At 43.3% G+C, this 26,966-nt stretch overlaps 1 protein-coding gene across 1 annotated transcript; it reads right to left on the minus strand.

The window, feature by feature from the left end:
• Positions 1 to 1,291: 1,291 nt before the first annotated feature.
• Positions 1,292 to 4,420, minus strand: LOC140358193 (neurogenic differentiation factor 2-like). Its single transcript, XM_072442881.1, has 2 exons — positions 3,883 to 4,420; positions 1,292 to 2,634 (listed from the first exon to the last, which is right to left on the minus strand). Exons 1-2 carry the CDS (start codon positions 3,903 to 3,905, stop codon positions 1,605 to 1,607), a joined length of 1,053 nt encoding a protein of 350 aa, XP_072298982.1. The 5' UTR covers positions 3,906 to 4,420; the 3' UTR covers positions 1,292 to 1,604.
• Between the last annotated feature and the right edge of the window lie 22,546 nt (positions 4,421 to 26,966).

Below are 26,966 nucleotides of genomic sequence, written 5' to 3' on the forward strand. Positions count from 1 at the left end.
TTCAATGTTGTAAAATGTTGGCAAATACACGAGGAACTGGTTTATTTTCGGTTCTAGCTTTTAGTCACGTTATAGAGCATTACAAAAAAAACGTGCTTTCCCGGCTCCAAATATGCCCAAAACATAATGAGTATCCAATCTAATGTTGCCAGATGCACCCGTCGTGATGATGCTGGATCCGGACCAGCTTTTTAAGTCAGACCGTCATGAAGCAAACGGGCTGCTGAAGGAGCTCTCCGCGGTGCTGAACCACGTCCCATTCCCATTTTGCGTCTTAATGGTCAAAAAAGGCACTAGACCTTCACTGTTATCGCCCGCGCGACCTTGAACCGAAGCGCTTGGCTCGAGTTAATGCGATTTATTTGTTTACTGCGGGTTTAATCACGTGGTACATCGACCAACTGGTTAGAGCAGAGCAGAGCAGCGCGCCGGGTTCATTTCTAATTTTCCCGATATGAAATTATTAGGTTAAAAAGGATTAAGTTTGGGGGTAATGCAACTGCGTGCCATGAAACGTGGGACGCGTTCGCTTTAAGAGGGAGCTGGCCGTCCTCTGCGGGTTGTGAGCTGTTGAATGAAGGCCCAGAGCTCAGCGGGTTGCTGCACGAGGCCTGGCCACGCGCAACACATCCCATAATGCAAAGGGTTCGACATAAGGTTCGCCAAATAATATGTGTTTAACGAATATGGCCGGTACAAAAACGAATTAGCGTTAGTAAGTCGTTTATACTTTGGAATCCTTGATAAAACAAAGGGTCACTTCTTGTGCCTTTGGGGCTTTTAAATCGACATCTTAAAATTAAAAAAAGTCCAAATCCACAATGTGACTCATTTACGTTTATTTTACCACACAGTTGGTTGAATACAAAGATTGAAAGACTTGAATCTTCATGAAAAAATGCTCAGAGAAACACACTGGGATCCCTTCAGTTCCACAGACTATTAACATTAATTACAAAAACAACACAACAATAAATACGTGCAATAATAATAATAATAATAATAATAATAATAATATATAAATATAAATAAATAAATAACATATCATGAACATAAATTCAAATGTGCAATGGTTTACAATAAATTAATGAAAGTCAAACTAAACTAAAGTGGCAGATGTTGGTTGTAGTGGATGTGCGCGCGCGTGGACAGTGCGATGACACGTACAGTGACAGTCCCATGGGCCTCGCGCCTCTCCGGTCTGCTCGGGTTTTGCATAGATGCGAAACGATTGATTTGAAAACAGCCCAAGCACAAAGAGCATTTCACAGTTCATATTTTCCTTCTCAGCCCGTGATCCTCTCGACCTTCAGCAGTTTGTTTGATCAGAAACCACAGGATCCAGCTGCAGCAGTGCTCGAGGTCATTGCAGAGCAAAAACACATTTAAGACATAGACAGCTCAAAACATTTGATTCTGATTCATTTTTGCTCAGAGCTCGTGATATGATTGGCCCATCATAGATTTCAGCCTTAAACGCTGGATAGACTCTATTGCGCAACAGTGGATTGTCCTCCAGAACTTCTCTGACCAGAGCTCTGACACGAGCTGGACGTCCTGACGTCAGCCGTCAGTGCGCCGGGCCAGGGCAGATTCAACACACGCTAGTTGTGAAAGAAGGCGTTAAGTTCATCGTAGACCGGGGCGCGCTCGTGATGTAAGTGCATGTCGTGGTAAGGCAGTACGTTTTCAGAGTGAACACCACTGCGCGGCCCCGAGGAACCAAACACCAGGTTGTGCGCACTGGGAGCCCGGGGCCCGGCCAGGCCCGAGTAGTGCATAGAATAATGGTAGGGCTTCTCCTCTGCTGCCGACGCAGAGCCCGTGTGTTTGACGCACAGCGGCGGACTGAGCGCCTCATACTCGGGGCTATTGTACTCCGGGCTGGCGCCGTACACGGAGTCATAAGAGTAGCCGTGCGTCCGCAGCGCGTGCGTGTTGGAGCCCGGTTGGCAATGCGGGCTGGAGAGGCGCGCGCACTGGTACGGGTATGAGTGCACCGAGAAGGAGCCGGAGGGGTAGCGGCTCCCGTCCTGGCACTGCTGCTCCGTGAGGAAGTTCCGCGAGTTGAGCTGCAGGCAGCCGGCCACCAGGTTCGTCGTGGGCTGAGACAGGCCTTTGCACAGCGTCTGCACGTACGAGACCAAGTCCGGCCGTTTCCCAGAGCGCAGGATCTCGGACAGGGCCCAGATATAGTTCTTGGCCAAGCGCAATGTCTCAATCTTGGACAATTTTTGCGTCTTAGAATAACATGGCACTACTTTGCGAAGATTGTCCAACGCTGAATTCAGGTCGTGCATTCGTGTGCGTTCCCGGGCATTGGCCTTGACCCGCCGTAGCCGCGAACGCTCGATGCGCGCCTGGGTCATTTTACGCTTCTTTGGACCACGTTTCTTGGGCCTGTCTCCCTCGGTGTCCTCCCCCTCCTCGTCCTCCTCCTCCATGTCATCGTCTTCATCGTCCTCTCCCGCGTGCTCCGAGTGCGTGCGGAGGCTGTCCATGTCATCCTGGCCCTCTCCGTCCTCCTCTTTGATCTTGGAGTCATCGCCGTCGCTGTCCTCGGCCCAGCCCGAGTATTTCTGCACGTCCGGCAGCAGCGAGGGGTCACTGAACAGCCTCGTCAACATCACGCCTCTGCAACAAAAACACAATGTTAGAAATGTCACTAAAAAGACAAAGGAGAGCTCAAATATCTGTGACAAGTCCAAATTAGAGCGCTCTGCTGCAGGTAAAAGCTCCCGGGTGAAAGGTCACTCGGCTCATTAACAGCTGACACTCCAATGAGCGGCATTTTATTAAACTCTCATTTAGCTTTTGTCTTGAACAAAACCTCGTACTTTCTTTTGTGGTAAATAAGGTGGAATAAATAAACGCCACGGAGAGAAATGGTCTTAAAGCTGAGCCCAGGGCTCCATCCAGACGGATCCCCTTTTAATTCCCTGCTGTCATCCGTGTGCCCTGCCTCGTCCTCGCGCAGCGGGTCCCAGCGGCGGGGGCCACATTACAGGTCCCATGGGGGCCCCCACTCTCTCACTCCTCCTGATGCCCGCAAATATACCCCCACAAACCGCCTCAGAGCTGGCTACATTCCAGCAGTATTCACTGCTCTCCGTTTTATTTAATTTATAACATGTAGATGAAGTGGATTTTTGATCTTAGCTGATCCTGACACAAAGGACGCGTCTCACAGTGAAGGCCACAAAACAAGACCGCAGATAAAACGAAAACGCACGCGTCTGAAGCTAACTCAGTATTTTGTGGTAAATGCAATCGTACAGTTTGTAAAATGTACATAATAAGGGAGTTCTATTGGTGCGTATTTAAACTGTGCCAATATGAATATCTCTAACACCTGTGTCCATGTTTAAGATGCAAGAATTTGCCCTGTCCCAAGGCCGGTGACACCTGTCTCAAGTAACGGTCAGGATCAGCATAAGATCCATCACCCGTAACACCATTTCCTGCACACTTGCGACATTGTCTAATTCAATTCTGTAGATGTCATAAAATATGCACTAATTTAGATCGGATCCATTGTAAGCGACTTGCATAATGTCTTATTAAAACCCTGTTCTGTTTTACTGTATAATTTTAAACTTAAAATTCTGAAATGTATTTTAAAAGTTGTAACACAATCAAAATAATTGTATTTGTCTCATTAGTTAATCGTATTGAATTGTATCGTTAAAATATATTTTTTTTAAATAACAAGCATTATTTTACATGCAAAAAAACTGATTTTTAATTTACTGCATGCTGCAAAATATAACTTTCCCATCAGAATAAATCCTTTAAAACTAAATGATTGAAACATTTAAGTCGCTAAAGTCACATCCTTCCTTCTCTGTGCAAAGTAGTTGTAATTAGAGGTAAATGTCCTACCGCTCGCAGTGCGCGCGCTCCATCAGTGAACAGCCAACTGAGATGTGTGACAGCTCCAATAACTCTCCATTGGCTCGCTCCTTAACACGTCTCCTGTCCCATCTCTTATCATTACCACTACGCACACCCCGAGCGCGCGCTTAAGTAAGGTAGAGCTGTGTGTGATGGTTGGTTAATTATCTCGGGGGGTGTGCCAGGGGCAAAATCTACTTCTGAAATCTCAGGCTCGGGAGGTTTGCTCAATTAGATGTTAGGGGGAAAAACACAACAGCAACGTTTAATTAACAGACCGTGCAGTTACACGAAATAGATTTCACACATAATTCAGTATGCAAGAGTGCGCATTTCCGCAGCACCTTTTTCGCACTGGCTTTTACAGATGTAGCCTTTTAGCCCTCGTTAAAAATAAAAATACTTTAAAACGCCTGATCCAAAAAGGAAACAAATACAAGATAAATCACGGGCTGTCACACACTCAATGGCGCTGTCCCACCCTTTCGTTTGCTCCGAGATTAAACGCGCAAATCAGCAACAAAACCCGTCAATAAATCTCCTATTGCGGCTCGAGGACGTCCTTCAGGCTCGCGCCGCCACACAACCCGTGAAGGAGCAGAGAACTGGCACTGAACAACCATCAGTGTTCTCTGTCTTATCTTTTGTTTGTATCGCGTCTCTTGATCAAATGAGTATCTGGACTGGACCTACGCGTCTGCTTCTGTGTCGACAGAAGTCACGTAGAGAATGCAGATGCTGTCAAGTGCAGTGGACAGAGAAGTCTATTTTTATGGGTGTCAAAAGTTGAAGGGCATCACTAGGAACAATGATTAGAATTGGCTCTTTTACACACGTTGGTAGATACCAAAAACCCAGTTAATAATAATAATCCCATATGTGTTGAATCCAGTGCATTTACAGGCCTGAAAACATTAAAACGTCCCCTGCAATCACTGCATAAATTAGATAAAATTAAATACATTGTCGAATTGTGCACGTTTATTTGACTTAAATAGCCTGTAATTCAACTCACCTTTGGCTCGAGCTCTTTGCAAGAAACGGGAGGTTTAAAAAAAAAAGGAAGGATGGAAAAAAACTTCAGACCATCTTCAGGGACCAAACGACCCGCCGCTTCTCGTCTGAGTGAGACGCGTTTCTCTCACCGTCAGCTCGTCGTGGCTCTCCCGCAGCGCGCGCGCACCGGACTGAGAGCGTGAAGCCCGCGTGAACGAACCGTGCGTCTGGAGCGGGGCGCGCGGAGAAGTGCGCACAAGTGCTGTCTACGTGTGCGAGCCGCGCGCGTGTGCGTCTGCGTGTGCGCCTACCGGAGGACGAGGTTACATACCAGCTACGGTCTGTGATGCCAGCGCCCATATGGCTGGCACGTCACCGGCAAGAGCCATCACATGAGAGCGCCGTGATTGACATGCGCCCGCATTCGGAGAGATCTGCCCTCCCCGGGGGAAGAGAGAGAGAGAGAGAGAGAGATAGAGAGAGAGAGAGAGAGAGAGGGAGAGGCAGAGGAGGAGGAGGTGGAGGAGGAGGAGGAGGTGGAGGTGGAGGAGGAGGGACTCGCCATCTGTCACCGCGCTACCGCTCACACACCCAGAAAACAGGAGAAAATAAAATGGTGGAACAACAAAACTCATCGCAGTTGACCTGCGCTGTTGCTTCTGGGGAGGCTGCGGCTATTTCCTACCCAAATCTGACAATATGTGATTTAAATACGGCTGCATTGGCATGGCCTCGGCAGTGCTAAGTGAATCAAATCAGCCTTGTCAAAATAGTCTGCGGAATTAACCTTGTGTGGATTTTCCATTTTCCGTTTAAAGATGCTCAGTTTGTGGATGAGACTGTGGAACCAAGACACAGTGAAGACTAATGAGCACGAGGCATCAGAGCCACAACCAAAGACAGTTCAGCAGTCAACTAGTTACTGGTTCGTTTTTCGATTAGTCAAAGAGTTATTTCTATTGCACACAGAGGCTTTTAAAAGACATTATCAACTAATTAAAGGGTGAAATACAGTGATTTTTGGACAGAAAATACTTACAAATCACGCGTATTATTGATGAAATCCTGAAATAGTTAATTATCCTTTGACATTTTGGATTTAATAATGCCGCCGTCTTTGTTCATGTGTTTTTACGAGTCTGTACAATCCAGCTAACAATGATCAAAATACACTGATTATTATTTTAAAGTCAACTATAGTTACCGATTAATTTTTCGATTAGTCAAACAGTTATTTCTATTGCACAAAGAGGCTTTTAAAAGACATTATCAACAAATAAAGGGTGAAATACAGTGACTTTTGGACAGAAAATACTTACAAATAACGTGTATTATTGTTAAAAACCTGAAATAGTTCATTATCCTTTGACATTTTTGATTTAATAATGCCGCTGTCTTTGTTCATGTGTTTTTACAAGTCTGTACAACCAATGATCAAAATACACCGATTATTAATTGAAAGTCAACTAGTTACCGATTGATTTTTCGATTAGTCAACCAGTCAAAGAGTTGTTTTTATTGTACAGAGGCTTTTACAAGACATTATCAACAAAATAAAGGGTGAAATACGTTGGCTTTTGGATAGAAAATACTTACAAATAACATGTATTATTGTTAAAAACCTTGAAATAGTTCATTATCCTTTGACATTTGGATTTAATAATGCCACCGTCTTTACAATCGATGATCAAAATACGCCGATTATTATCTGAAAGTCGACTAGTCACAACTAGTCGCTTAACCGTTGCATCTTTACCAGACATTACCTCACAATTTTCAGCGATATCGTGCGTTGGGGTGTACTTTTTCCACTCTATTCTATATTCCAACTGCACAGTGCCAGTATCAAGCCTACGCCTCATCGTGTGCCACTTGTCCACGTCTATAAATAATCATTAATGGCTGAAATCTGTTTGCGGCGCGCACGAGGGCCACTATCCATGTCTTTATTTATGTAATGCCGCAGCCTCGGTATAGTAATTACCCTAATAGTGTTTATCCATCACCTTACGGCCACTTAATGTGTAAAGATCTGTTTAATGGCTGCAGACTCTTCACGTGTGACCCTAACGACCAGTCGCCGGGATAACACTTGGATTAAGTGTAGATCCCATCATGACGTTATTCCCACGCATGATTATCGGGGTTTATCTTAAGTCGGTGCGATCGCTGGGCAGTGGAAGCGATGAGAGGGGTGAAGGTAGAGATTCCCATGTAGAAAGAAATAAAGAATAAACGTTGGAAACAATTCAACGCTAAAGTAAAGAATGACAGATTTGGTAAATGTGTTGAATGATAAATGATAAATTTGATGAAGAAAAAGGCGGTCGTAACGAGATTGTGCCTTACTTTTAACGTGGACTCAACTTTTACTGTATACCAGATAGATTAAAGGTGCTCTGTGTAACTTTTCTTGTAGGGGCTTCATCGCCTGTTTGTCTCCATGGAAATACTTACCGTACTTTCCGGACTATAAGTCGCACCATTTTTCATAGTGTTGGTCGGGGTGGGACTTACACTTGTATTTATACTTATATACTTATACTCCAGAGCGACTTATATGTGATATTATTTGTTATTTTCACACTTGCAACCGCATTTCATACTCCAGTGCAACTTATACATGTTTTTTTCTTCTCTATTATGCTTTTTTTGGCTGGTGCGACTTATAGTCCAGTGCGACTTATAGTCCAGTGCGACTTATAGTCCGGAAAATACGGTACTGCTTGTCTTCACGTTCGATTACATCCTGTGGAATAATAGTGCACCTTTAAACAGAAGAACGTTGACTCGATATTGACCGGTTTATCATGGTGTTGATCAGTCTCTTGTGTGTAGCCCTCCTCAAAGCCCACAGTTGCAAGAATTAAGAGCATAAAAGGGAAAAAAAAACTGTAACAAACAGTGAATGTTGTCATGTCTGTCAAGTTTAGTCCCCGAGTGGTGTTAAAACTGCTTTGCAATGACACAAATGAGCGAGCCAGATAAATCATTTTAGCGAAAAATTACAACTGAATTACACGATTTCAGAACCAATCAAATTAATGTGTTTATGCAATAGCTAAAGTTCCATTTTTTAATCCTTTTACAAATTCCATGTCTAGCTGCGACACGGAGCCAAAAACACGTCCATGGACAAATTTGCTCGAAACAACTGCATCAACTATGAATAAAAACACAGAAAAATGATGTCGTATGAACGGGCTTTGGCGTCAGAAACAAATTTTACAACTGTTTCGGGGACAAACAAATGTATCACTTTCACATTTGCTGTAATGTAATTATTAGTCAGTCTCTTGTATTATCCAAATTGATGATTATGGTCCGTGCAAATATGCTTTATCTGTTTGAGAAGATTATGTGTTAAGTATATTATTTCCGCCCCTAATGCAATTACATTTAATAAATACTTTGCAAATGAAAGGTGGTGAACTGCAGGGTTTAGCGCTGGGAGGCAGCCTGGGTACACTTGGAGGGGGATGGGGCGGCATTATAAGTGCATTAAGGCCATGCAACAGAAGGCATATTGTTTATTTATTTACCTAATTGGATCAAATTATGCCTCCATGTATTCACGGGAACGACAAGCTAAACCGATTCTGATTCGCTCCGACTCTTGTGGGGCTCGCCGTGACCCACTTGCCGAAGCCGCAAAGGTATAGCGTTACATAGGGCCACTGCTGTCGGCTGGGTGGTGGTTGGTGGCCAAGTGTGGAGCGCCAGTGTTTTTTCCACGGCCGGGTGGTGCTCTGCCAGGCCTGGTGTGTTCCAGCCCGCGGGGGGGGGGGGCACGGAGCGCAGAGAGAACAGAGTGAGCGGGAGCGGGGACCCAGGTGTGCCCCACTCACTGGGGATGTATGAAAAATGAGGAAGGAGATCGGGGGGTGTCATGGTTTGGAGCTGGCAGAGGTGCCCGGGATTTCAAAGGCATGGTTGGCATCGCAGCGTGGCAATAATTCCTCCTAATGCCGAGCACTTTCGACTGATCGAGGGGCGCGGTTGTGCCGGTGCTAAGCCTGGTTAACTCACGGTAAAGGTAAACATGCGTAATCCTCTCCGTTCTGCAGACACGGCGTACGCGGGAATCGGATGGGCGAGGGTGTGGGTTTGCCAATGGGCCGAGCTAGGCTAACCCACGTGTTAGTGGCGGTCGGGGAAACGTTAGAACCTGCTGCACATGCAAAATACACAAGGAAACACCTCGCACTGTTCAGGAATGGTTGAACTTGTCGTTGATCTTATATCTGCAGTTCATTCTTATCGACTTGTTGTCCATTGACTTGCGTGTTTTATACGTTATGTGGAGCTACAAATGTGGTTATGTGACGTTTTCTGAATCTAAATCCGCTTGATGTTGTGCGAAAGTGCTAACAAATGTGCTACTGTGCAGCCAAAATGAAGACTGCTGTGCGGAGCCAGAATCGGCCATTGAGATATTTAAATAACTGCGAGTGCAATTGAACAGAACCATTTTTGTAAAGTTGTGATTTCATTAGAAGAGACTTTAGCTTTGCCCATTCCAACAACCATCCATTCAGAGCAACGAATACGACAAAATATTCCATTTTAAGAACAGTCAAAAGTTCTCAAAATAGCACTTATTCACCTTATTTAGGAAGTTGCCATGGGCGCAGTCATTATCTGTGGCCCTCTTTTCGGTCGTGAGATTTTGCACCGGGCTGACATCTCGACAGCAAATGCATTATTCACAGGCCACTCAGAGGAAAGCCGCATTGTTGACTCGTCGGTTCGTATGCATTTTTTACATTTTTTCGCAAATACTTTATACAACATTTTAGCCGCGAGACTTTTCTCTGGTTCAGGAATGCGTTGTCGGTCAAATGTAAACGTGCACTGGGTGGAATCGTGCGAATTACAATCGAAACCTACGCAAAAGCTGTCACTGCTTTCACTACCCAGTTCACCCTTTCGTCCATGTCCAAAGTCGTGAAACGGCCTACTGTGATCGCAACGCAAATCGACGCCCTTTTGCTCAGTTTACTGGACAAGCCAAAAGGAAATACCATCTTCCCATTGTGCTGCTCGGAGATCTCTCTATTTACCCGACATTAGTGGAGTTAATGTGGGAGAAATGAGCATGATGACCACGGCGTCCAACTTGGCACCGACTTGGGCGTGGACCTGGGGACCTGCCGGCTGAGAAATTGCTGATGGCGGAATCTTCTTCTTTGTGTCCTTGCGCCGCCACAGCTAAGGGATCATTTACCAGGCGGCGGGGTCATCCCTGGGGTCACCGGTCGCGTGGCAGCTGCAGGGACGGCCGCTAATGTTTCCCCCGTCCCCAAATGGGACGACGCTAACCTGGCACGAGCACAAGCGACGCCGGGCGATTGGGTTTTTTGTTTGTGTGTGCATGTGTGTACCGAGAAAGGAAAAAAAAGAGGATAGCAAAGGCATTAAGCTTGATTCTGGCCAAATTGCTGCCCTATCCTACCATGGCGCACTTCGGGGAGCTTTGGCGTACGACGGGAGATTCGCAACAAGTCCCAAACAACCTTCGCGTCACCTTGCCAAAATAAATGCTAAATGTCAACAGCGAGGCTTTAGCCAACGCCGGGGCCTCGCAGAGAGTCCAATTTAGGCAGGCTTTGATGTAATATTGAAACGCTGGAGGAGAGCTTGTTGGGAATTATGATATTTAAGAACGACTTTTCATGGTGTTTGTTTGTGGATTAGACTTAAGTAATGGCCACCTGCCGCGCTGGTTCTCCTCGACTAAGTCCACACGATTGAAATGCGAAGGCTCGTGTCGTCTTTTCTTTTAGATATCGAATATTTTCACTCCATTTTTTTTTTTTCCGGTCCAATGCTTCCAGTAGTCTCTCAAGTCCCCAAGCCACTCATGAGACCATTGCGAGATAGGGACACTGCTTTACGAGGTCGCTAAAGCATTGATCACACAATCCGAGGTGAAGAGCGGTGCAGAGATCAGAGCGTGGATCGAATCTCATACTTTTGTGTGAATACTCAATCTATGTTCTCTTAAACGGACAAATATATGCAAAATATACAAAAGTTAGACCATATCATTGATCTGGATCAAACCAGCTTTAATCTAGAGTTAATTTAGAACTAAACAAGAGTATCCTTCGTCCAAAATACATGTTTGTACACCACATGTTAGCAGAGCATATGGCCAAAACTACTGCAGTTATCACATTTGGTCTGCTATTAACAAATATTTTAGTACTTGACTATTCAACAATTGTCAAACTAGGATTTCTATTGGACATTGAGACTTTTCAAATACATTATAAAGGTTGAAATTTGAGGATTGAAGGCCTCTGGATCGTGAATATTTAAAAATAAAGTGTAAAAAACGATTATGATGATCAAATAGTCACAATTATTATTTTTTTATTGCCGACTAGTCACGATTAGTTGATTAATAATAATAATAATAATAGTAGTAACAATGATAATAATAATAAGGATGATGATAATAATAGTGATAATCATCGTTGCAGCCTTTCATATAACACATTAAAATATCAATGTATTTGATTCAGAAAAAAAGTTAATAGCTTTAGTAAAAACATAGTAGACGCTAACAATTCAGGCCAGTTATTGCTATACTGTCAACAATAAGTGTGTACAATTTCAAAACTCAAAGTACATTGTTATTGTGCATTTTATGATATATTTTTTGATTGTTTTTCCTGGTTAAAAGACATGGAAGTGCTCATGACATTCTCCTTCTCGTTCCACCTCATTGACGTCTATAAGAAGGTGACAACGTTTCCTTTGCCTTTCTGAAAGACGTAAAAAAAAAAAGACATCTTGCACATAAAAACAGCTTACACCCCCAAAAAACACCCTCCCCCCTCTCCTCCCACCGTCACCAGGCTCCCGGACCCCATCTGCACTCGCCTCTCTCCAGCCCCCTAATTGCATATGCACAAATGCAAATGCCTATTAATTAATTACTTGACTAATTAGTGCAGTGGTATTTTCGAGCGATAAATCAAGTGGAGATGGGGCAGAGGACGGTTGGGGCAGGGAGGAGGGTTCGCACGGAGCATCCACAATAAACCCTACACGCGAGGGGGGGTGAGAGAGAGGGGGGGCTGCACTGGTCCCATTGAACAACTGGCTCTCTGACTGGGACGGGGCGATGGGTAAACGAGAGCTCTGATGAAGCTCGTGAAGTGAAGAGGCGTTCGAAATCCACCCAGGAAGTCTGAAGTGGCAGCGTGTGAGAGTGGAGGGACTGGGAGTACGTTTGGTTTTAGGTGTAAAGAAGAAGAGGGAAAAAAGCAGAAAACGGAAGAGGAAATGTGTGTTTGGAAATGATTGAAATGAAAGAAAACAGACTTTTAGAGCCGGTCCCAAACCCAGGTATTTGAAAATCGCAAGGGAAAAAGATTGTGCCATGCAGCTGTATAAAAGTGACACAATCAACCAGAATTCTGATTATTTGCTGGATCAAAAATAATGCACAGTTTGCACAGTTGTAAACCTTTTTATTTTGTTAATTGTATTAATAGTATTTATTTTATTTTATGTATTTTATTTATTTTAGTTATTTTAGTTATTTTATTTTACAAACAAACAACAGAAACACATACGGGTAATTTGACTTTAAGACATTATTTGATGAATGTCTCTCACTCCCCCTCCCCCATTTGAACTTTATGATGTCAGCCAACCAAATGCTCGGTATTGATTTGTATGTTTACGAAACTAATTTTGTATTTTTGCCATTTTGTTTCATTTGTGATTGTGAGGACGGAACCAGGACCGGGACAAAACCAGGACCGGGACAAAACCAGGACCGGTACAAAACCAGGACCTGGGCAAAACCAGGACCTGGGCAAAACCAGGATCGGGACAAAACCAGGATCTGGACGAAACCAGGACCTGGGCAAAACCAGGACCTGGGCAAAACCAGGACCGGGACAAAACCAGGACCGGGACAAAACCAGGATCTGGGCAAAACCAGGACCTGGGCAAAACCAGGACCGGGACAAAACCAGGACCGGGACAAAACCAGGACCGGGACAAAACCAGGACCGGGACAAAACCAGGACCGGGACAAAACCAGGATCTGGACAAAACCAGGACCTGGGCAAAACCAGGACCTGGACAAAACCAGGACCGGGACAAAACCAGGAGCGGGACAAAACCAGGATCTGGACAAAACCAGGACCGGGACAAAACCAGGATCTGGACAAAACCAGGATCTGGACAAAACCAGGACCTGGGCAAAACCAGGATCTGGACAAAACCAGGACCTGGGCAAAACCAGGACCGGGACAAAACCAGGACTGGGACAAAACCAGGACCTGGGCAAAACCAGGACCTGGGCAAAACCAGGATCTGGACAAAACCAGGACCTGGGCAAAACCAGGACCGGGACAAAACCAGGACCGGGACAAAACCAGGAGCGGGACAAAACCAGGAGCGGGACAAAACCAGGACCGGGACAAAACCAGGACCGGGACAAAACCAGGATCTGGACAAAACCAGGATCTGGGCAAAACCAGGACCGGGACAAAACCAGGACCGGGACAAAACCAGGATCTGGGCAAAACCAGGACCTAGACAAAACCAGGACCTGGACAAAACCAGGACCAGGACAAAACCAAGACCGGATGTTGGTCTTTACCAGGACTCAGGACTAAATCTAGATCAGATACAACAAAATCCAGATTGGGTCGGGACAGCAGCCTTAAAAATAATATGTTTGTCTTTTTTGTTTTGTTTTGAAATGTAAAGTGTGTCATAAAAGTAAAAAAAACAATTATAAATTATGACACGCTTGGATTTTACATTTCGTTCATTATAAACCACAATATGGAGCTTGATAACAGAAACAGATCTGCTGCTGCCTCTTCTCGGTGGCATTTCCCTGTTATCGTTGACCCCTGCGTGTGACCGTGAATTCTGCAAGTACAGCGCAGTGGGCGGAGATAGTGGATAGGTAAAAACGGTCCTTTTCTGGGACTCTAAATCCATCACATTACAGCTTTGAGCGAGCTATGACGAGGAAGCATCGTTACAACTGTATATATATATATATATATATATATATATATATATATATATATATATATATATATATATATATATATATACAGTTGTAACGATGCTTCCTATATATAGTTTTCTACTTAATACGTCCCCTTTGATAAGGAACAGTCTTACAAACGATGTGTAGTTGTAAATGTTTGGCTCCTGAAGAACTAACACAGTCAGGTTCTTCAGATTCTTCAGGTTTTTCAGATTCTTCAGGTTCTTTAGGTTCTTTAGGTTTTTCAGATTCTTCAGGTTCTTTAGGTTCTTCAGGTTCTTCAGGTTCTTCAGGTTTCTTCAGGTTCTACAACTTCTTCAGGTTTTCAGGTTTCTTCAGCTTCTTCTGATTCTTCAAGTTCTTCAGGTTTTTCATGTTCTTCAGGTCCTCCAGGTTCTTCAGGTTTCTTCACCTTCTTCAAGTTCTTCAGCTTCTTCTGGTTCTTCAGGTTCTTCTGGTTCTTCAGGTTCTTCAGGTTCTTCTGGTTCTTCTGGTTCTTCAGGTTCTTCAGGTTCTTCAGGTTATTCTGGTTCTTCAGCTTCTTCAGGTTCCTCAGGTTCTTCTGGTTGTTCAGGTTCTTCAGCTTCTTCAGGTTCTTCTGGTTCTTCAGGTTCTTCAGGTTCTTCAGGTTCTTCTGGTTCTTCAGGTTCTTCTGGTTCTTCAGGTTCTTCAGGTTCTTCAGGTTCTTCTGGTTCTTCAGGTTCTTCTTGTTCTTCAGGTTCTTCAGCTTCTTCAGCTTCTTCAGGTTCTTCAGCTTCTTCAGGTTCTTCAGCTTCTTCAGTTTCTTCAAGTTCTTCAGGTTCTTTAGATTCTTCAGCTTCTTCAGGTTCTTCTGGTTCTTCAAGTTCTTCAAGTTATTCATGTTCTCCAGGTTCTTCAGGTTTCTTCACCTTCTTCAGGTTCTTCAGCTTCTTCAACTTCCTCCCTCATGCCGCTCTTCTTATGCCAGAGTTTGGCGAGCGTAAACAGTTGGCAGTGTTTATCCTGATGTGATAATTGTGGCGTCTGTGATTGGGAGGTGAAGAATCTTGGCAGCTCTCGCTCTCTCTCTCTCGCCGCCGCTGTACAGTACGTGTGTGTGTGTGTGTGACTGTGTGTGTGTGACTGTGTGTGTGTGTGTGTGTGACTGTGTGTGTGTGTGTGACTATGTGTGTGTGTGTGTGACTATGTGTGTGTGTGTGTGTGTGTGTATGTGCGTGTGTGTTTGTGTGTGTGTGTGTGTGTCTGTGCGTGTGTGTGTGTTTGTGTGTGTGTGTGTGTGTGTGACTATGTGTGTGTGTGTGTGTGTGTCTGTGTGTGTGTGTGTGTGTGTCTGTGTGTGTGTGTGTGTGTCTGTGCGTGTGTGTTTGTGTGTGTGTGTGTGTGTCTGTCTGTATGTGTGTGTGTGTGTGTGTGTGTGTGTGTGTGTCTGTCTGTCTGTCTGTCTGTCTGTCTGTCTGTGTGTGTGTGTGTGTGTGTGTGTGTGTATGCAACTGTGTGCCAGCCAGAAGACCCCCGCCGCCCCACCTTAGGTACCCGCCGAGATCTCCGGACTAAAATATTCATCCTTGTTCACTTGCCCAGACAGTGTGGTCCTAATTGCTGCATCAGAAAATTCCACCTCTTTTACACTCTCTCTCTCTCTCTCTCTAGTCTGTCTCTTTCCCTCTCCTCTTCTCTCCTCATCTTCCTCTATCCATTCTTTCTCTGACTTCCATTCTTTTCACTCTTCAGGTTGTGCTGTAGCTCTTCCTCTGCATGTGCTGCTGTAGCTCTTCCTCCTCTGCATCTGCTGCTGTAGCTCTTCCTCTGCATGTGCTGCTGTAGCTCTTCCTCCTCTGCATCTGCTGCTGTAGCACTTCTTCCTCTGCATCTGCTGCTGTAGCACTTCTTCCTCTGCATCTGCTGCTGTAGCTCTTCCTCTGCATGTGCTGCTGTAGCACTTCTTCCTCTGCATGTGCTGCTGTAGCTCTTCCTCCTCTGCATCTACTGCTGTAGCTCTTCTTCCTCTGCATGTGCTGCTGTAGCTCTTCCTCTGCATGTGCTGCTGTAGCTCTTCTTCCTCTGCATGTGCTGCTGTAGCTCTTCTTCCTCTGCATCTGCTGCTGTAGCTCTTCCTCTGCATGTGCTGCTGTAGCTCTTCCTCCTCTGCATCTGCTGCTGTAGCTCTTCCTCTGCATGTGCTGCTGTAGCTCTTCCTTCTCTGCATCTGCTGCTGTAGCTCTTCCTCTGCATGTGCTGCTGTAGCTCTTCCTCCTCTGCATCTGCTGCTGTAGCACTTCTTCCTCTGCATGTGCTGCTGTAGCACTTCTTCCTCTGCATCTGCTGCTGTAGCTCTTCCTCTGCATGTGCTGCTGTAGCTCTTCCTCCTCTGCATCTACTGCTGTAGCTCTTCTTCCTCTGCATGTGCTGCTGTAGCTCTTCTTCCTCTGCATCTGCTGCTGTAGCTCTTCTTCCTCTGCATGTGCTGCTGTAGCTCTTCCTCTGCATCTGCTGTTGTAGCTCTTCTTCCTCTGCATGTGCTGCTGTAGCTCTTCTTCCTCTGCATCTGCTGCTGTAGCTCTTCTTCCTCTGCATTTGCTGCTGTAGCTCTTCCTCTGCATCTGCTGCTGTAGCTCTTCTTCCTCTGCATGTGCTGCTGTAGCTCTTCCTCTGCATCTGCTGCTGTAGCTCTTCTTCCTCTGCATGTGCTGCTGTAGCTCTTCTTCCTCTGCATCTGCTGCTGTAGCTCTTCTTCCTCTGCATGTGCTGCTGTAGCTCTTCCTCTGCATCTGCTGTTGTAGCTCTTCTTCCTCTGCATGTGCTGCTGTAGCTCTTCTTCCTCTGCATCTGCTGCTGTAGCTCTTCTTCCTCTGCATGTGCTGCTGTAGTTCTTCCTCTGCATCTGCTGTTGTAGCTCTTCTTCCTCTGCATGTGCTGCTGTAGCTCTTCTTCCTCTGCATGTGCTGCTGTAGCTCTTCTTCCTCTGCATCCGCTGCTGTAGCTCTTCTTCCTCTGCATGTGCTGCTGTAGCTCTTCCTCTGCATGTGCTGCTGTAGCTCTTCTTCCTCTGCATCTGCTGCTGTAGCTCTTCTTCCTCTGCATGTGCTGCTGTAGCTCTTCTTCCTCTGCATGTGCTGCTGTAGCTCTTCTTCCTCTGCATCCGCTGCTGTAGCTCTTCTTCCTCTGCATGTGCTGCTGTAGCTCTTCCTCTGCATGTGCTGCTGTAGCTCTTCTTCCTCTGCATCTGCTGCTGTAGCTCTTCTTCCTCTGCATGTGCTGCTGTAGCTCTTCCTCTGCATGTGCCTTTACATTTTATTTATCTATGATTTTTCATTGTTTTATATTGCCAAAGCACATTCCCAGTTTGTTATTTTACATAGACGAGGAAAGTTTATTTGTAGAGCACAATTCATACACAAGGAAATTAAAAGTGCTTCACACAAAAGGAAAACATGCATTCAAATCACAAAGACTTGACCAAAATCACGAAACAGTTTAAGTCCTTTCAGTCATGCACAGCTAAACAAAACTGTTTTTAGCTTAGATTTGAACATTGTCAGAATAGAACGTGTCTTACATCTTCAGCAGGAGGCCGGTCCATGTTTAGTCCTGACCCTGGCACCAGCAGGAGGCCGGTCCATGTTTAGTCCTGACCCTGGCACCAGCAGGAGGCCGGTCCATGTTTAGTCCTGACCCTGGCACCAGCAGGAGGCCGGTCCATGTATAGTCCTGACCCTGGCACCAGCAGGAGGCCGGTCCATGTTTAGTCCTGACTCTGGCACCAGCAGGAGGCCGGTCCATGTTTAGTCCTGACTCTGGCACCAGCAGGAGGCCGGTCCATGTTTAGTCCTGACTCTGGCACCAGCAGGAGGCCGGTCCATGTTTAGTCCTGACTCTGGCACCAGCAGGAGGCCGGTCCATGTTTAGTCCTGACTCTGGCACCAGCAGGAGGCCGGTCCCTGAGGTCCTCAGAGTCCGAGATGGTTCATATGGCACTAACATGTCTGAGATGTACTTTGGTGCTAGGCCATGGAGAGACTTGTACACAAGCAGAGCTGCTTCAAAGTCTCTTCTCTGAGCCACAGGAGCCAGTGCAGAGACCTGAGAACAGGACTAATGTGATCATACTTCCTGGTTCTAGTCAGGCCCGAGCAGCAGCGTTCTGGATGTACTGCAGCTGTTTTACAGCTCGTTTGGAGAGACCAGTGAGCAGGCCGTTACAGTAGTCTAATCTACTGGAGACAAACGCATGGATAAATCTCTCCAAATTGGTTTAGACACTATATTTTTGATTTTGGCAATGTTTTTTAGATGTTAAAAAGCTGCTGATGTTATTGATTTGACGTGGCTATTAAAGTTCAAGTCTGAGTCCATTATTACCCCCAGATTTCTAACTTGGTTTGTAGGTTTTAGAGCGAGACTCTGGAGGTGACCGCTAACACTTTCACTTTGTTTCTGTGGGACAAAAACAAGGATTTTAGTCTTGTCTGACTTCAGCTGGAGAAAGTTGTTTTGCATCCACAAACTGATCTGTTGGATGCAGTGACAGAGTGAATCCACTGGTCCATATTCACCTGCCGATAGTGAAACATAGATCTGAGTGTCGTCTGCATAATTGTGATAGGACACATTTTCACTGCGTATCAGCTGACCTAACGGCAACATTTTTGAGCGTTTGAACAGAAGGGTCCCAGGACTGACCCTTGGGGCACTCCACAGGTCAGGGTCATGTGGTCTGAGACACAGCTACCGGCATCAAGACTGCTCTTCTTTAGGAGAGGCTTTATGACCGCAGTTTTCAAAGACATTGGGAATGTTCCAGATTGAAGCGACATGTTAACTGTGTGAGTGAATGGTGCTAACAAACTTTTCAGCACAGACTTTAGAAATCTGGTGGGTAACACATCGAGGCAGCATGTAGATGAACTCAGACTGGTGATGATCTCATGGACAGTTTTGTCAGTTACTGGTGCAAAGTGAGTTAGCTCTAAGTGTCTTGGTGGTTTTAGGGTTATTTTTTGCATTGTGGGATTGATAGCATTTTTAATGCCCTGAACTTTGTCATTAAAGAATAATGCAAACTCATTACACTTGGATGTGGAAATGAGTTCTAACGGCAGCTGAGCTGGAGGGTTTGTTAATCTGTTACTGTGGCAAACAGGACACGCCAGTTGTTACTGCAGCTTCCAATTATTTCCCTAGTTCTACATAAAATGAGGTTGTACATGTACAACTTCTCTCTGTAAATATCATTTTGAACCATAGTGCACCTTTAATGTAGTTGTATCATCGCTGAATAAGTTGAGGAATACTTCAAGGTATAAAGAAATGCGCTAGCTGTTCACACACAAAATTAAAGTAGTAAAAGAGGTGAGTAAACGTTTAAAAAGTGCATTATTTGTGGACAAGAAATGTCAAGTCAAGAAATGTGCACATTCAATGCACCGATCAAGTATGTTATATCGTCAGAGAAAAATACAATGTGTGTGTGTGCAGCAGTTACCACCAACCTATTAGCTTATTGGTTTCAACACGTTTTGTAATTGAGAGTTGCTGTAATTTGCCAGACTCAAACTGTGATGCTAAATCTGGTGATATAGTATTGAAAGTGTGGGCCGCATAATGAAGTATCACAGTTATTTTGTTGTTTGTTTAGTGAAAGAAAACTTATTTATATATATTATTTTCACATTAAGTTTGTGCGAGTAGTGATTTCATGAGCAGAATATCATGGGCATTATACTAGCAATGCAAAACATTGATATTATCGTATAGTGTGAGTGGGAATGTTACGATTTGAAAATGTTACGATTTACGATTATTATTGTGAGAGAAAACAGTGAAACCTTTCATTTTCTTTCATTCCTGTGGTCTAACACGTTACAGTCCCTCAAGTTTGTGAGTGGCTTTACCAAATCAAACTTTCTGACCGACAAAATAAAGTTACTGTATTTTCCGGACTACAAGTCGCACCAGCCAAAAAATGCATAATAGAGAAGAAAAAAACATATTTAAGTCGCACTGGAGTATGAAATGCGGTTGTATATAAGTATAAATGTAAGTATAAGTCGCACCCTGGCCAATACTATGAAAAAAGGTGCAACTTATGGTTTGGAAAATACGCTAAATGTGATAAAAACAGATACAAAAAATAGTAAGTCACATTTTAGTCAATTTTTGGACCATAGATTGAACTCAAAATACAAAAGTTTCCTTCTAATATTGTCAGCGTTATTATTTTTCCATTCTCATGATTGCATCGCCGACCTGAAATGATCGATTAACCCAATAACCTCTCTAAACCTGTGCATCCCAGCTCTTCATCATTGCTTCCTTGGTTACCGCGGGCCTGGTGTTTTTGACGTCACAATAGCCCTCGTTTGTGAAGCTCCATTTTGGCCACTTTGCCTCTCCGGTGCCTCTGTCTGTCAGTCTGTCCAGTGCAGGCCTCTTTCCCCATCAGGTCTCATGCCAGCGCTCGCACCCTTCGCCTCATCCTGGCCAAGCTCAACCATCTTGAGGGATTTTTTGGCTTTTAATTATAGTAAGAGAGGATTAATTATGCCAGTGGAAACAAGGGCCCATGCATTATTGATGCTATGAGTGAAAGGGCTGGAGGGTAGAGGGTGCTAATTAAATCAATGCCCTACTGCCACGTCCTCCTCTGTCACTGCGTACGCCGCGTGTCCCACCTGCTACGTCCCCAACACCTACGCCCGCCCGCCGCACCCACCGTCGCACAGCACCCATAGTCCCCGGACATGTGGAAATATAATTGGTCTTTTTAGCATGCAGTCGAATGTAGGAGCTATAGATGTAGTTAAACTGTCAAAAAACTTCACTGACAAGACTCAAACACTCGTTTGTAAGAGTGTTTTTCTACCACAAAAGGTTTTAGAAGTCTAATTTGTATCTATTGATCACCTTTTTGAAGACAAAGTGCACGAAAAAGAAATACATAGGATTCTGGCATGTGGATTGTTCAATGTGTTTTAAAATATCAGTGTTATGAAAAGGGGCAGATAACATAAGATTGTTCTTCTTTCTGCTCATTTTCATTCATTGTTTGTGTAAATGTATGTCACTGATAATGTATTGTATTATCAAACTTCACAGGCAAGACTCAAACTACTACTTCTGTAAGAGTGTTCTTTTCTCCCCAAAAGTATGTTAAAAAAAACAAAAAAAGTTTATATATATATTGTTTCAGACAGAGTTCATTTTTTGAAAACACACCAAAAATAAACACATCGGTTTTACGTTTATGGTGCGTTCACACTTGGTTTGGAACTAGTTTGAGTCCAAATGTAGATGAACGTCTAGTCCTAGTTTAGTCCTGGTCCGGTCCACGTTTAGTTCCGGGGTTAGTCCCAGTTTAGTCCTCATTGTATTGGAGATTGTGTCATCTCTTGTCAATTTACAGTCCCGCAAATCCTATGAGAGGCTGCCATCTACTGGACAAAGCATGTCACAACCTGCATCTTATTACTTACAAAAGCCAGTGGAGAATGTAGTCAATTAAACATTAAACCAGGTCAATCACAATCAGAATCAGAATTAGAATGTGTATTATTTGTAACACAGATGATTTTGGTTCATTGAGAGCTCTAAAGAATTGACTCTCTTTACACACTGCAGTAACAAATTACGGGCTTGCAAACCAGACAAAAATAACTTTCAAAACCTGTCATCTAATTTTGGAAAGTAGTTTATTTAAAATACTTTAGCACGGATATTTTGTCCAAACTACAGTAATTCATGTATCTATTGTAATGACTCAGTACAGCCACAAGAGGGCACCCGTGTCATTTCTGCAACCAGAAAATGCAATTTAAGTACTTTTTAGAACTTTTTACAGTACATTTCGATGATTGATATGTTTTTATTAGTTTGTATTGTGATGAGTGATGCATATTTTCTGTGTTTACCAATTTTGCTCTACAAATAATGTGTTGTTTTGTAAGAAAAAAACACCTCATCCGTCTCCAGCTGAAGCTACTGCAGCTTTTGGGTTGACAGGGCCTCAGTTCTCTTTTCATTTTGGTGTTGAGTGCGTGGCAAACTGCAGACACTGTTCCATTGTACCACTAAATAAGAGTTTAGTTGAGCTTTTTCCCCCTTATTTGTGGGACCGTGTACAAAAGAAAAGGCGACCTGTACTAGATTTACTGCTACTTTCCAACTATTCTGCTGTTTTCCTTCTATAACTTGGCTCCTTCTGAACCTCGGCACAGTAAACTTACTCAATAAAACATCAGCGTTTCAATATGTTAGATGTTTTCCTAAAAATACCTGCAAATTCATACAAATAATAAGTAGTTATGTGAGTATTACAAGTACAATTTAACTTGACTAAATGTTAAAAGTCAGTGACATGATGAAAGATGTTCAAGGAAATGATAAAAAAACAACTTATAAATGTTCAGAAACACTTTATCCAAAGGGAAATTAAGGCGTGTCTGTTTGTGGAGTTAGAATATGGAACTCTAGCATGAAGATCTTAAATGTGGTAAGAAGTGATCATAGCAACAAATGCAGAAGGAACTCAAGTTTGTACACGTAAGTAGACTAAGCAGTACATTATATTGTATTTAAATATATATGACGCTTAATATATCAAAGAGATTTATCAGTAAATTAGAATCAAACATGGCAGTGGTATGATTATTGTTAAAATACTGTGGGTGAATATGCGTTTGCTTCTTCCCACTATACTTTTCAGAATGTTTTATTAGTTGTATTATGTTCTTGATTGAAACAAAAAATAAGTTACCCAGATATGCTGCATATAACTTTTTAGTTTGTTTTAAATGTAAGAAATAATTCAAAATATCTGAAAAATCAATCTATTTATCTGACATAATTAAGGTTTTGCAAACAATTTCAGACTGCTTTGCAACATTATTCATACTTTTGAATGGGGTTCTTGGATTTTAACATATAATTAAATGATCTGAGCATTTTGTGTGTGCGTTTTCTTTTTGTCTCGTACTTTTAATGCCAGATGACTTCCTGCCTCGCTCCAAAGCTGATCAGGTTACACACTTTTTGATGTTGGCATTGGTTGTATTGTGGTCGTGTTTTGTGTTTCCCAGGCTGCGATTGTGATCTGAATTCCCGTCTAACAACAACACGTCTGTGATACGGGCGAAACCTCACGCGCGGCTGAATCAAAAGAAACAAACGCGAGCGGGTCTCTGGTGGACGAACCGAAGCCAAATCCCAAACATATCTGCTCGTTTGTATCATTTTTCTACAATAAAATCAGTTAAAATGGCATTTATTTCCATAGACCTGTTAATTAACTTTTGGCATTCAATTTATCTTTATTTTAGGCACAAAAAGTACATGTAATATCAATATACTTTCTTATTTCGAGCACATTAAGGCCTAAAAAGTAAAGCCAAACTTGTCAAAACTATTCAAATCAATCATTACTCAAGTTATTATGGATCAATGATTTTTATTACTCTTTGTTAGTAATAAAAATCATCTAAAATTGAGACTTTTCACAAATTTAGGTCACTACTGGTCAATTTTTCCATTTTATCCAATGCTGATTTATTATTTTCATCTCTTTTCACCCTCTAACTCCACCCGAGCCTCTTCTGGAGACCATGGACGGTCAAAAACCTCCCTCGGGTGAACGCTGTTTTGGGGGATTTACCAAAACCTCTCTTGATTGAACTGATGCAAAGACAGTTTTATTCCATTGTCCTCATTGTGAGTTTTGGGGGCTTTAATCTGCCCAGTGTCTGTCGGGACGTGTGCCACACCAGTTCACCCAATAATCCGGAAATGAGACGATGACGAGCAGTAGCTGGAGGAGGAAATGTAAATGAAATGGAAATAGTTGCAGTTCATACTTTTTATTCAACCAAATGTGTTGTTTTCTACTTATATAAATGTAGTTAGATCTCATCTCTGTAAATGCTGCTGTTGGATCTGTGTAAAACTGGGCACATGTCACTGTAACCGCTGTGATTTGGGCCACACAAAATATCCCCAACGCTGTTTCAATAAAATGAGTTAACACAAAAAAATAATCACTGATAGATTCATTTTTTTTTGTGAGAAATAACAAACAAATTACAAAATTGCCCCGAACAAGAATTAACCCAGAGCCAGACTAGGACCAACCAGGTCTGAACCAGGACTAACCCTGGATCCAAACGGGTCTAAAGCCGAGTTAAACCGGGACTAAACAAAGACCAAACCAGGTCAAAACTAGCGCTAACCCTGAATTAAACCAGTAAACAATATTTTTTTATTGTTTTAATATTTGGAAGCTGGGTCGTGGGCCGGATTAAATCACTTGGAGGGTGTGATTTGGCCCCTGGGCCTGATGTTGAGTAGCCCTGGTGTAAATGAACGAGTGAATGTGTTTTACAAGTTTGCACATCTCTAAACCTGAGAAGAACTGGGTCAAACCAAGTCATAGTCAAGACTAAATATGGACACAAACCAGGACCAAACCAGGACAAGTGTGAGCGCTGTCAGCCCCGGGGCAGCTGTGGCATTGCAGAAGTGACGACCTCCTCCAGTGAATTAATGTGTCATGTTAGGGTTTATAACACTTAGTGACAACTCCTCTCTTAGTAAATTAAGGAGTAAAGGTATTTATGAAGTCGCTCACTCATTTGTTCATTATTAAGTCTTTGTTCATGCTTAACTAGGACTAATTAAGGCACATTATATATATATATATATATTAAGGGCGACCATGCTTAAACACTTTATTTTATTTTAAGAGAAAGGCCATTTCAACACAACAATCTTAAATAACAGTCAAATAACGCAACGTGATGTTTACTAAAATCAGCGTTTCTTAAATATCCCGATGTGGTCTTTTATTTATGAACAGAAAGGACAAACTATCGATTTTTAAAGACATTCATATTTTAAGTGACAATTCATCTGGATAGGACGGTTAATATTATAAAGTAAGTCTTGTTTTCTGCCACATCTTAAAACACACAGGCCAAATATCACTCCACACTAAGCACCGGATCATTTATCAAGCAAAACTCTTCTCTCGACTCTTAACAATCGGCTCATTGTTGTGCTTTTCTTCTGCTTTTCCTTCGTCACTTCATTTGTCATGGCCCCGTATCACCCAAACATGTTTTTCCACTTCGATTAAACACTTACTTGTGTGCGTCTCGCTGACCTATTAAAGCGGGCTTATTACACATTCCTAATGACGTTGTGCAATTGTGGTGATGAATGCTACTCCGGTTACGCAACGGTCTGAAGCGCCGCCAGAAATGCCTACGAGGCCTTTGTGCCGGGGGAACGTTGCCGAGAGAGGACGCCGGCGTTAGATAAACCGGGGATGGGGTTTGCTTTGATAATTTACTTTCCAATTCGATGGCAGCCTCGCGATCGACAGAAGGCGCCGCCTCCGTCCCGCCAAAGAGACAACAACGGTTTTGGCCTAAAAGTTAAAGCTGCGCCGTCAGCTCGTTTCTCCGTTTGTTTTTTTGGATTTCTTTGGCGCAGTCGGGTTCATGGCGGCCCGTGTTCCCGCTCTGAAGCGCCTGGCTCGGCGTCGTGAGGCGGGAGACTTATGGAAACGCGCCTAAATCGGTCCTAAATAGAGCCATTTAGTTCTTGTTCAGCCCTAGTCCTATAGTATAAGTACTTTCTGGAGTATAAGTCGCACTGGAGTATAAGTCGCATTTTCTGGGGAACTTTATTTGATAAAATCCAAGACCAAGAACAGACATTTGACCTTGAAATGCAATTTAAACTAATAACAGATGAGAGAACATGGTGAATAGGTGTACGTATGCTAACGCTAACACCTTCAGCTACATGAGGCACAGACAGAACTGTGGTAAGTGTCTGGTATGTTAACGTAACATATTAACAGTTATTCAGATAACTATAGCATAAAGAACATGCTAACAAGTTTACCAAAGCATCAGTATTACCCCAAATCACTAAATCCATTGAATTCTTCTTCCTCTGTGTCACTTCTAAACAACTCCACAAACTCTGGAGGTGGAGGAAGCGTCGCTTAGAGCCGAGAGCGCCATCTTGTGGTTGCCAGTGTGAAAATAACTAATAATATCAGAACAGAACATTATTTTCAGTTTTGATCTGCTTGTTGACATCTTGTTTTTGAGTGAATGGTCTTTCTCTCTTGTCGTATCATCTCGTCGTGAAGCTCCTCCTCACGGGCTTTGCATCTCTCAAATGGGCCGGTTATAAATAAAGAAACATAAATACATCTATTAAAAAAAGAATAGACAAATAATAATAAATAAACACATAATAATAAATAAATGCATAATAATAATAATAATAATGAATAAATATACAATAATTAAATAAATACTAAATAAATGAATGAATGAAAAATATTTCCAGTAATATTTTAAATCCAATTCAAATGAAATGGTTCCGATGTTAATGACAGAAATGAGAAAATAAACTGCTTAACATCTTCAGGGTTTCAGACAAACCATCCGCCCAAACAGAGCGAGACATTACCGTATTTTCCAGATTATAAGTCGCACCTTTTTTCATAGTTTTGGCCGGGGTGCGACTTATACTTATATTTATACTTATATACTTGGCCTCCGGAGCGACTTATATGTGATATTATTTGTTATTTTCACACTTGCAAACGCATTTCATACTCCAGTGCAACTTATATATGTTTTTTCTTCTCTATTATGCATTTTTTGGCTGGTGCAACTTATAAAATATGTTTAATGTTACACGCAGAAATAATATGTTTCATACGAGGCCACAGGCTGCAGCTACACCTCGACTTTCAAGTGTAGGGACAGCTCCTCCTTGCCCCTCCTCATCCTCCTCTTCCTCCTACCCCTCTTCCTTGCTCCTCCTCCTCTTCCTCCTCCTCTTCTGACCTAGCCCCTTCTCCTCCTTCCTCTTCCCCTCCTCTTCTCCCTCCTGCTCCTCTTCCTAGCCCCTCTCCCTCTTCCTCCTCCCCCTCTTCCTCCTCCTTCTCTTCTTCCTAGCCCCACCCCCTCCCCCTCCTCCCCCTTTTCCTCCTCCTCCGCTTCTTCCTCCTCCTCCTCCTCTTCCTAGCCCCTTCTCCTCCTTCCTC

The sequence above is a fragment of the Eucyclogobius newberryi genome, unplaced genomic scaffold, assembly GCF_026437365.1.
Source record: "Eucyclogobius newberryi isolate DKJ021-1_F unplaced genomic scaffold, fEucNew1.0.hap1 SCAF_13, whole genome shotgun sequence".
Lineage (NCBI taxonomy): Eukaryota > Metazoa > Chordata > Actinopteri > Gobiiformes > Gobiidae > Eucyclogobius > Eucyclogobius newberryi.

What these genes read in the sequence shown, in the direction of transcription:
- LOC140358193 (XM_072442881.1), bottom strand. Translation starts at nt 3,905, where the DNA reads ATGGAGCGCGCGCACTGCGAGCG. An exon ending in GAGCGCGCGCACTGCGAGCG is followed by an intron (nt 2,635 to 3,882) that starts GTAGGACATTTA and finishes TTTTTGTTGCAG; the next exon opens with AGGCGTGATGTTGACGAGGC.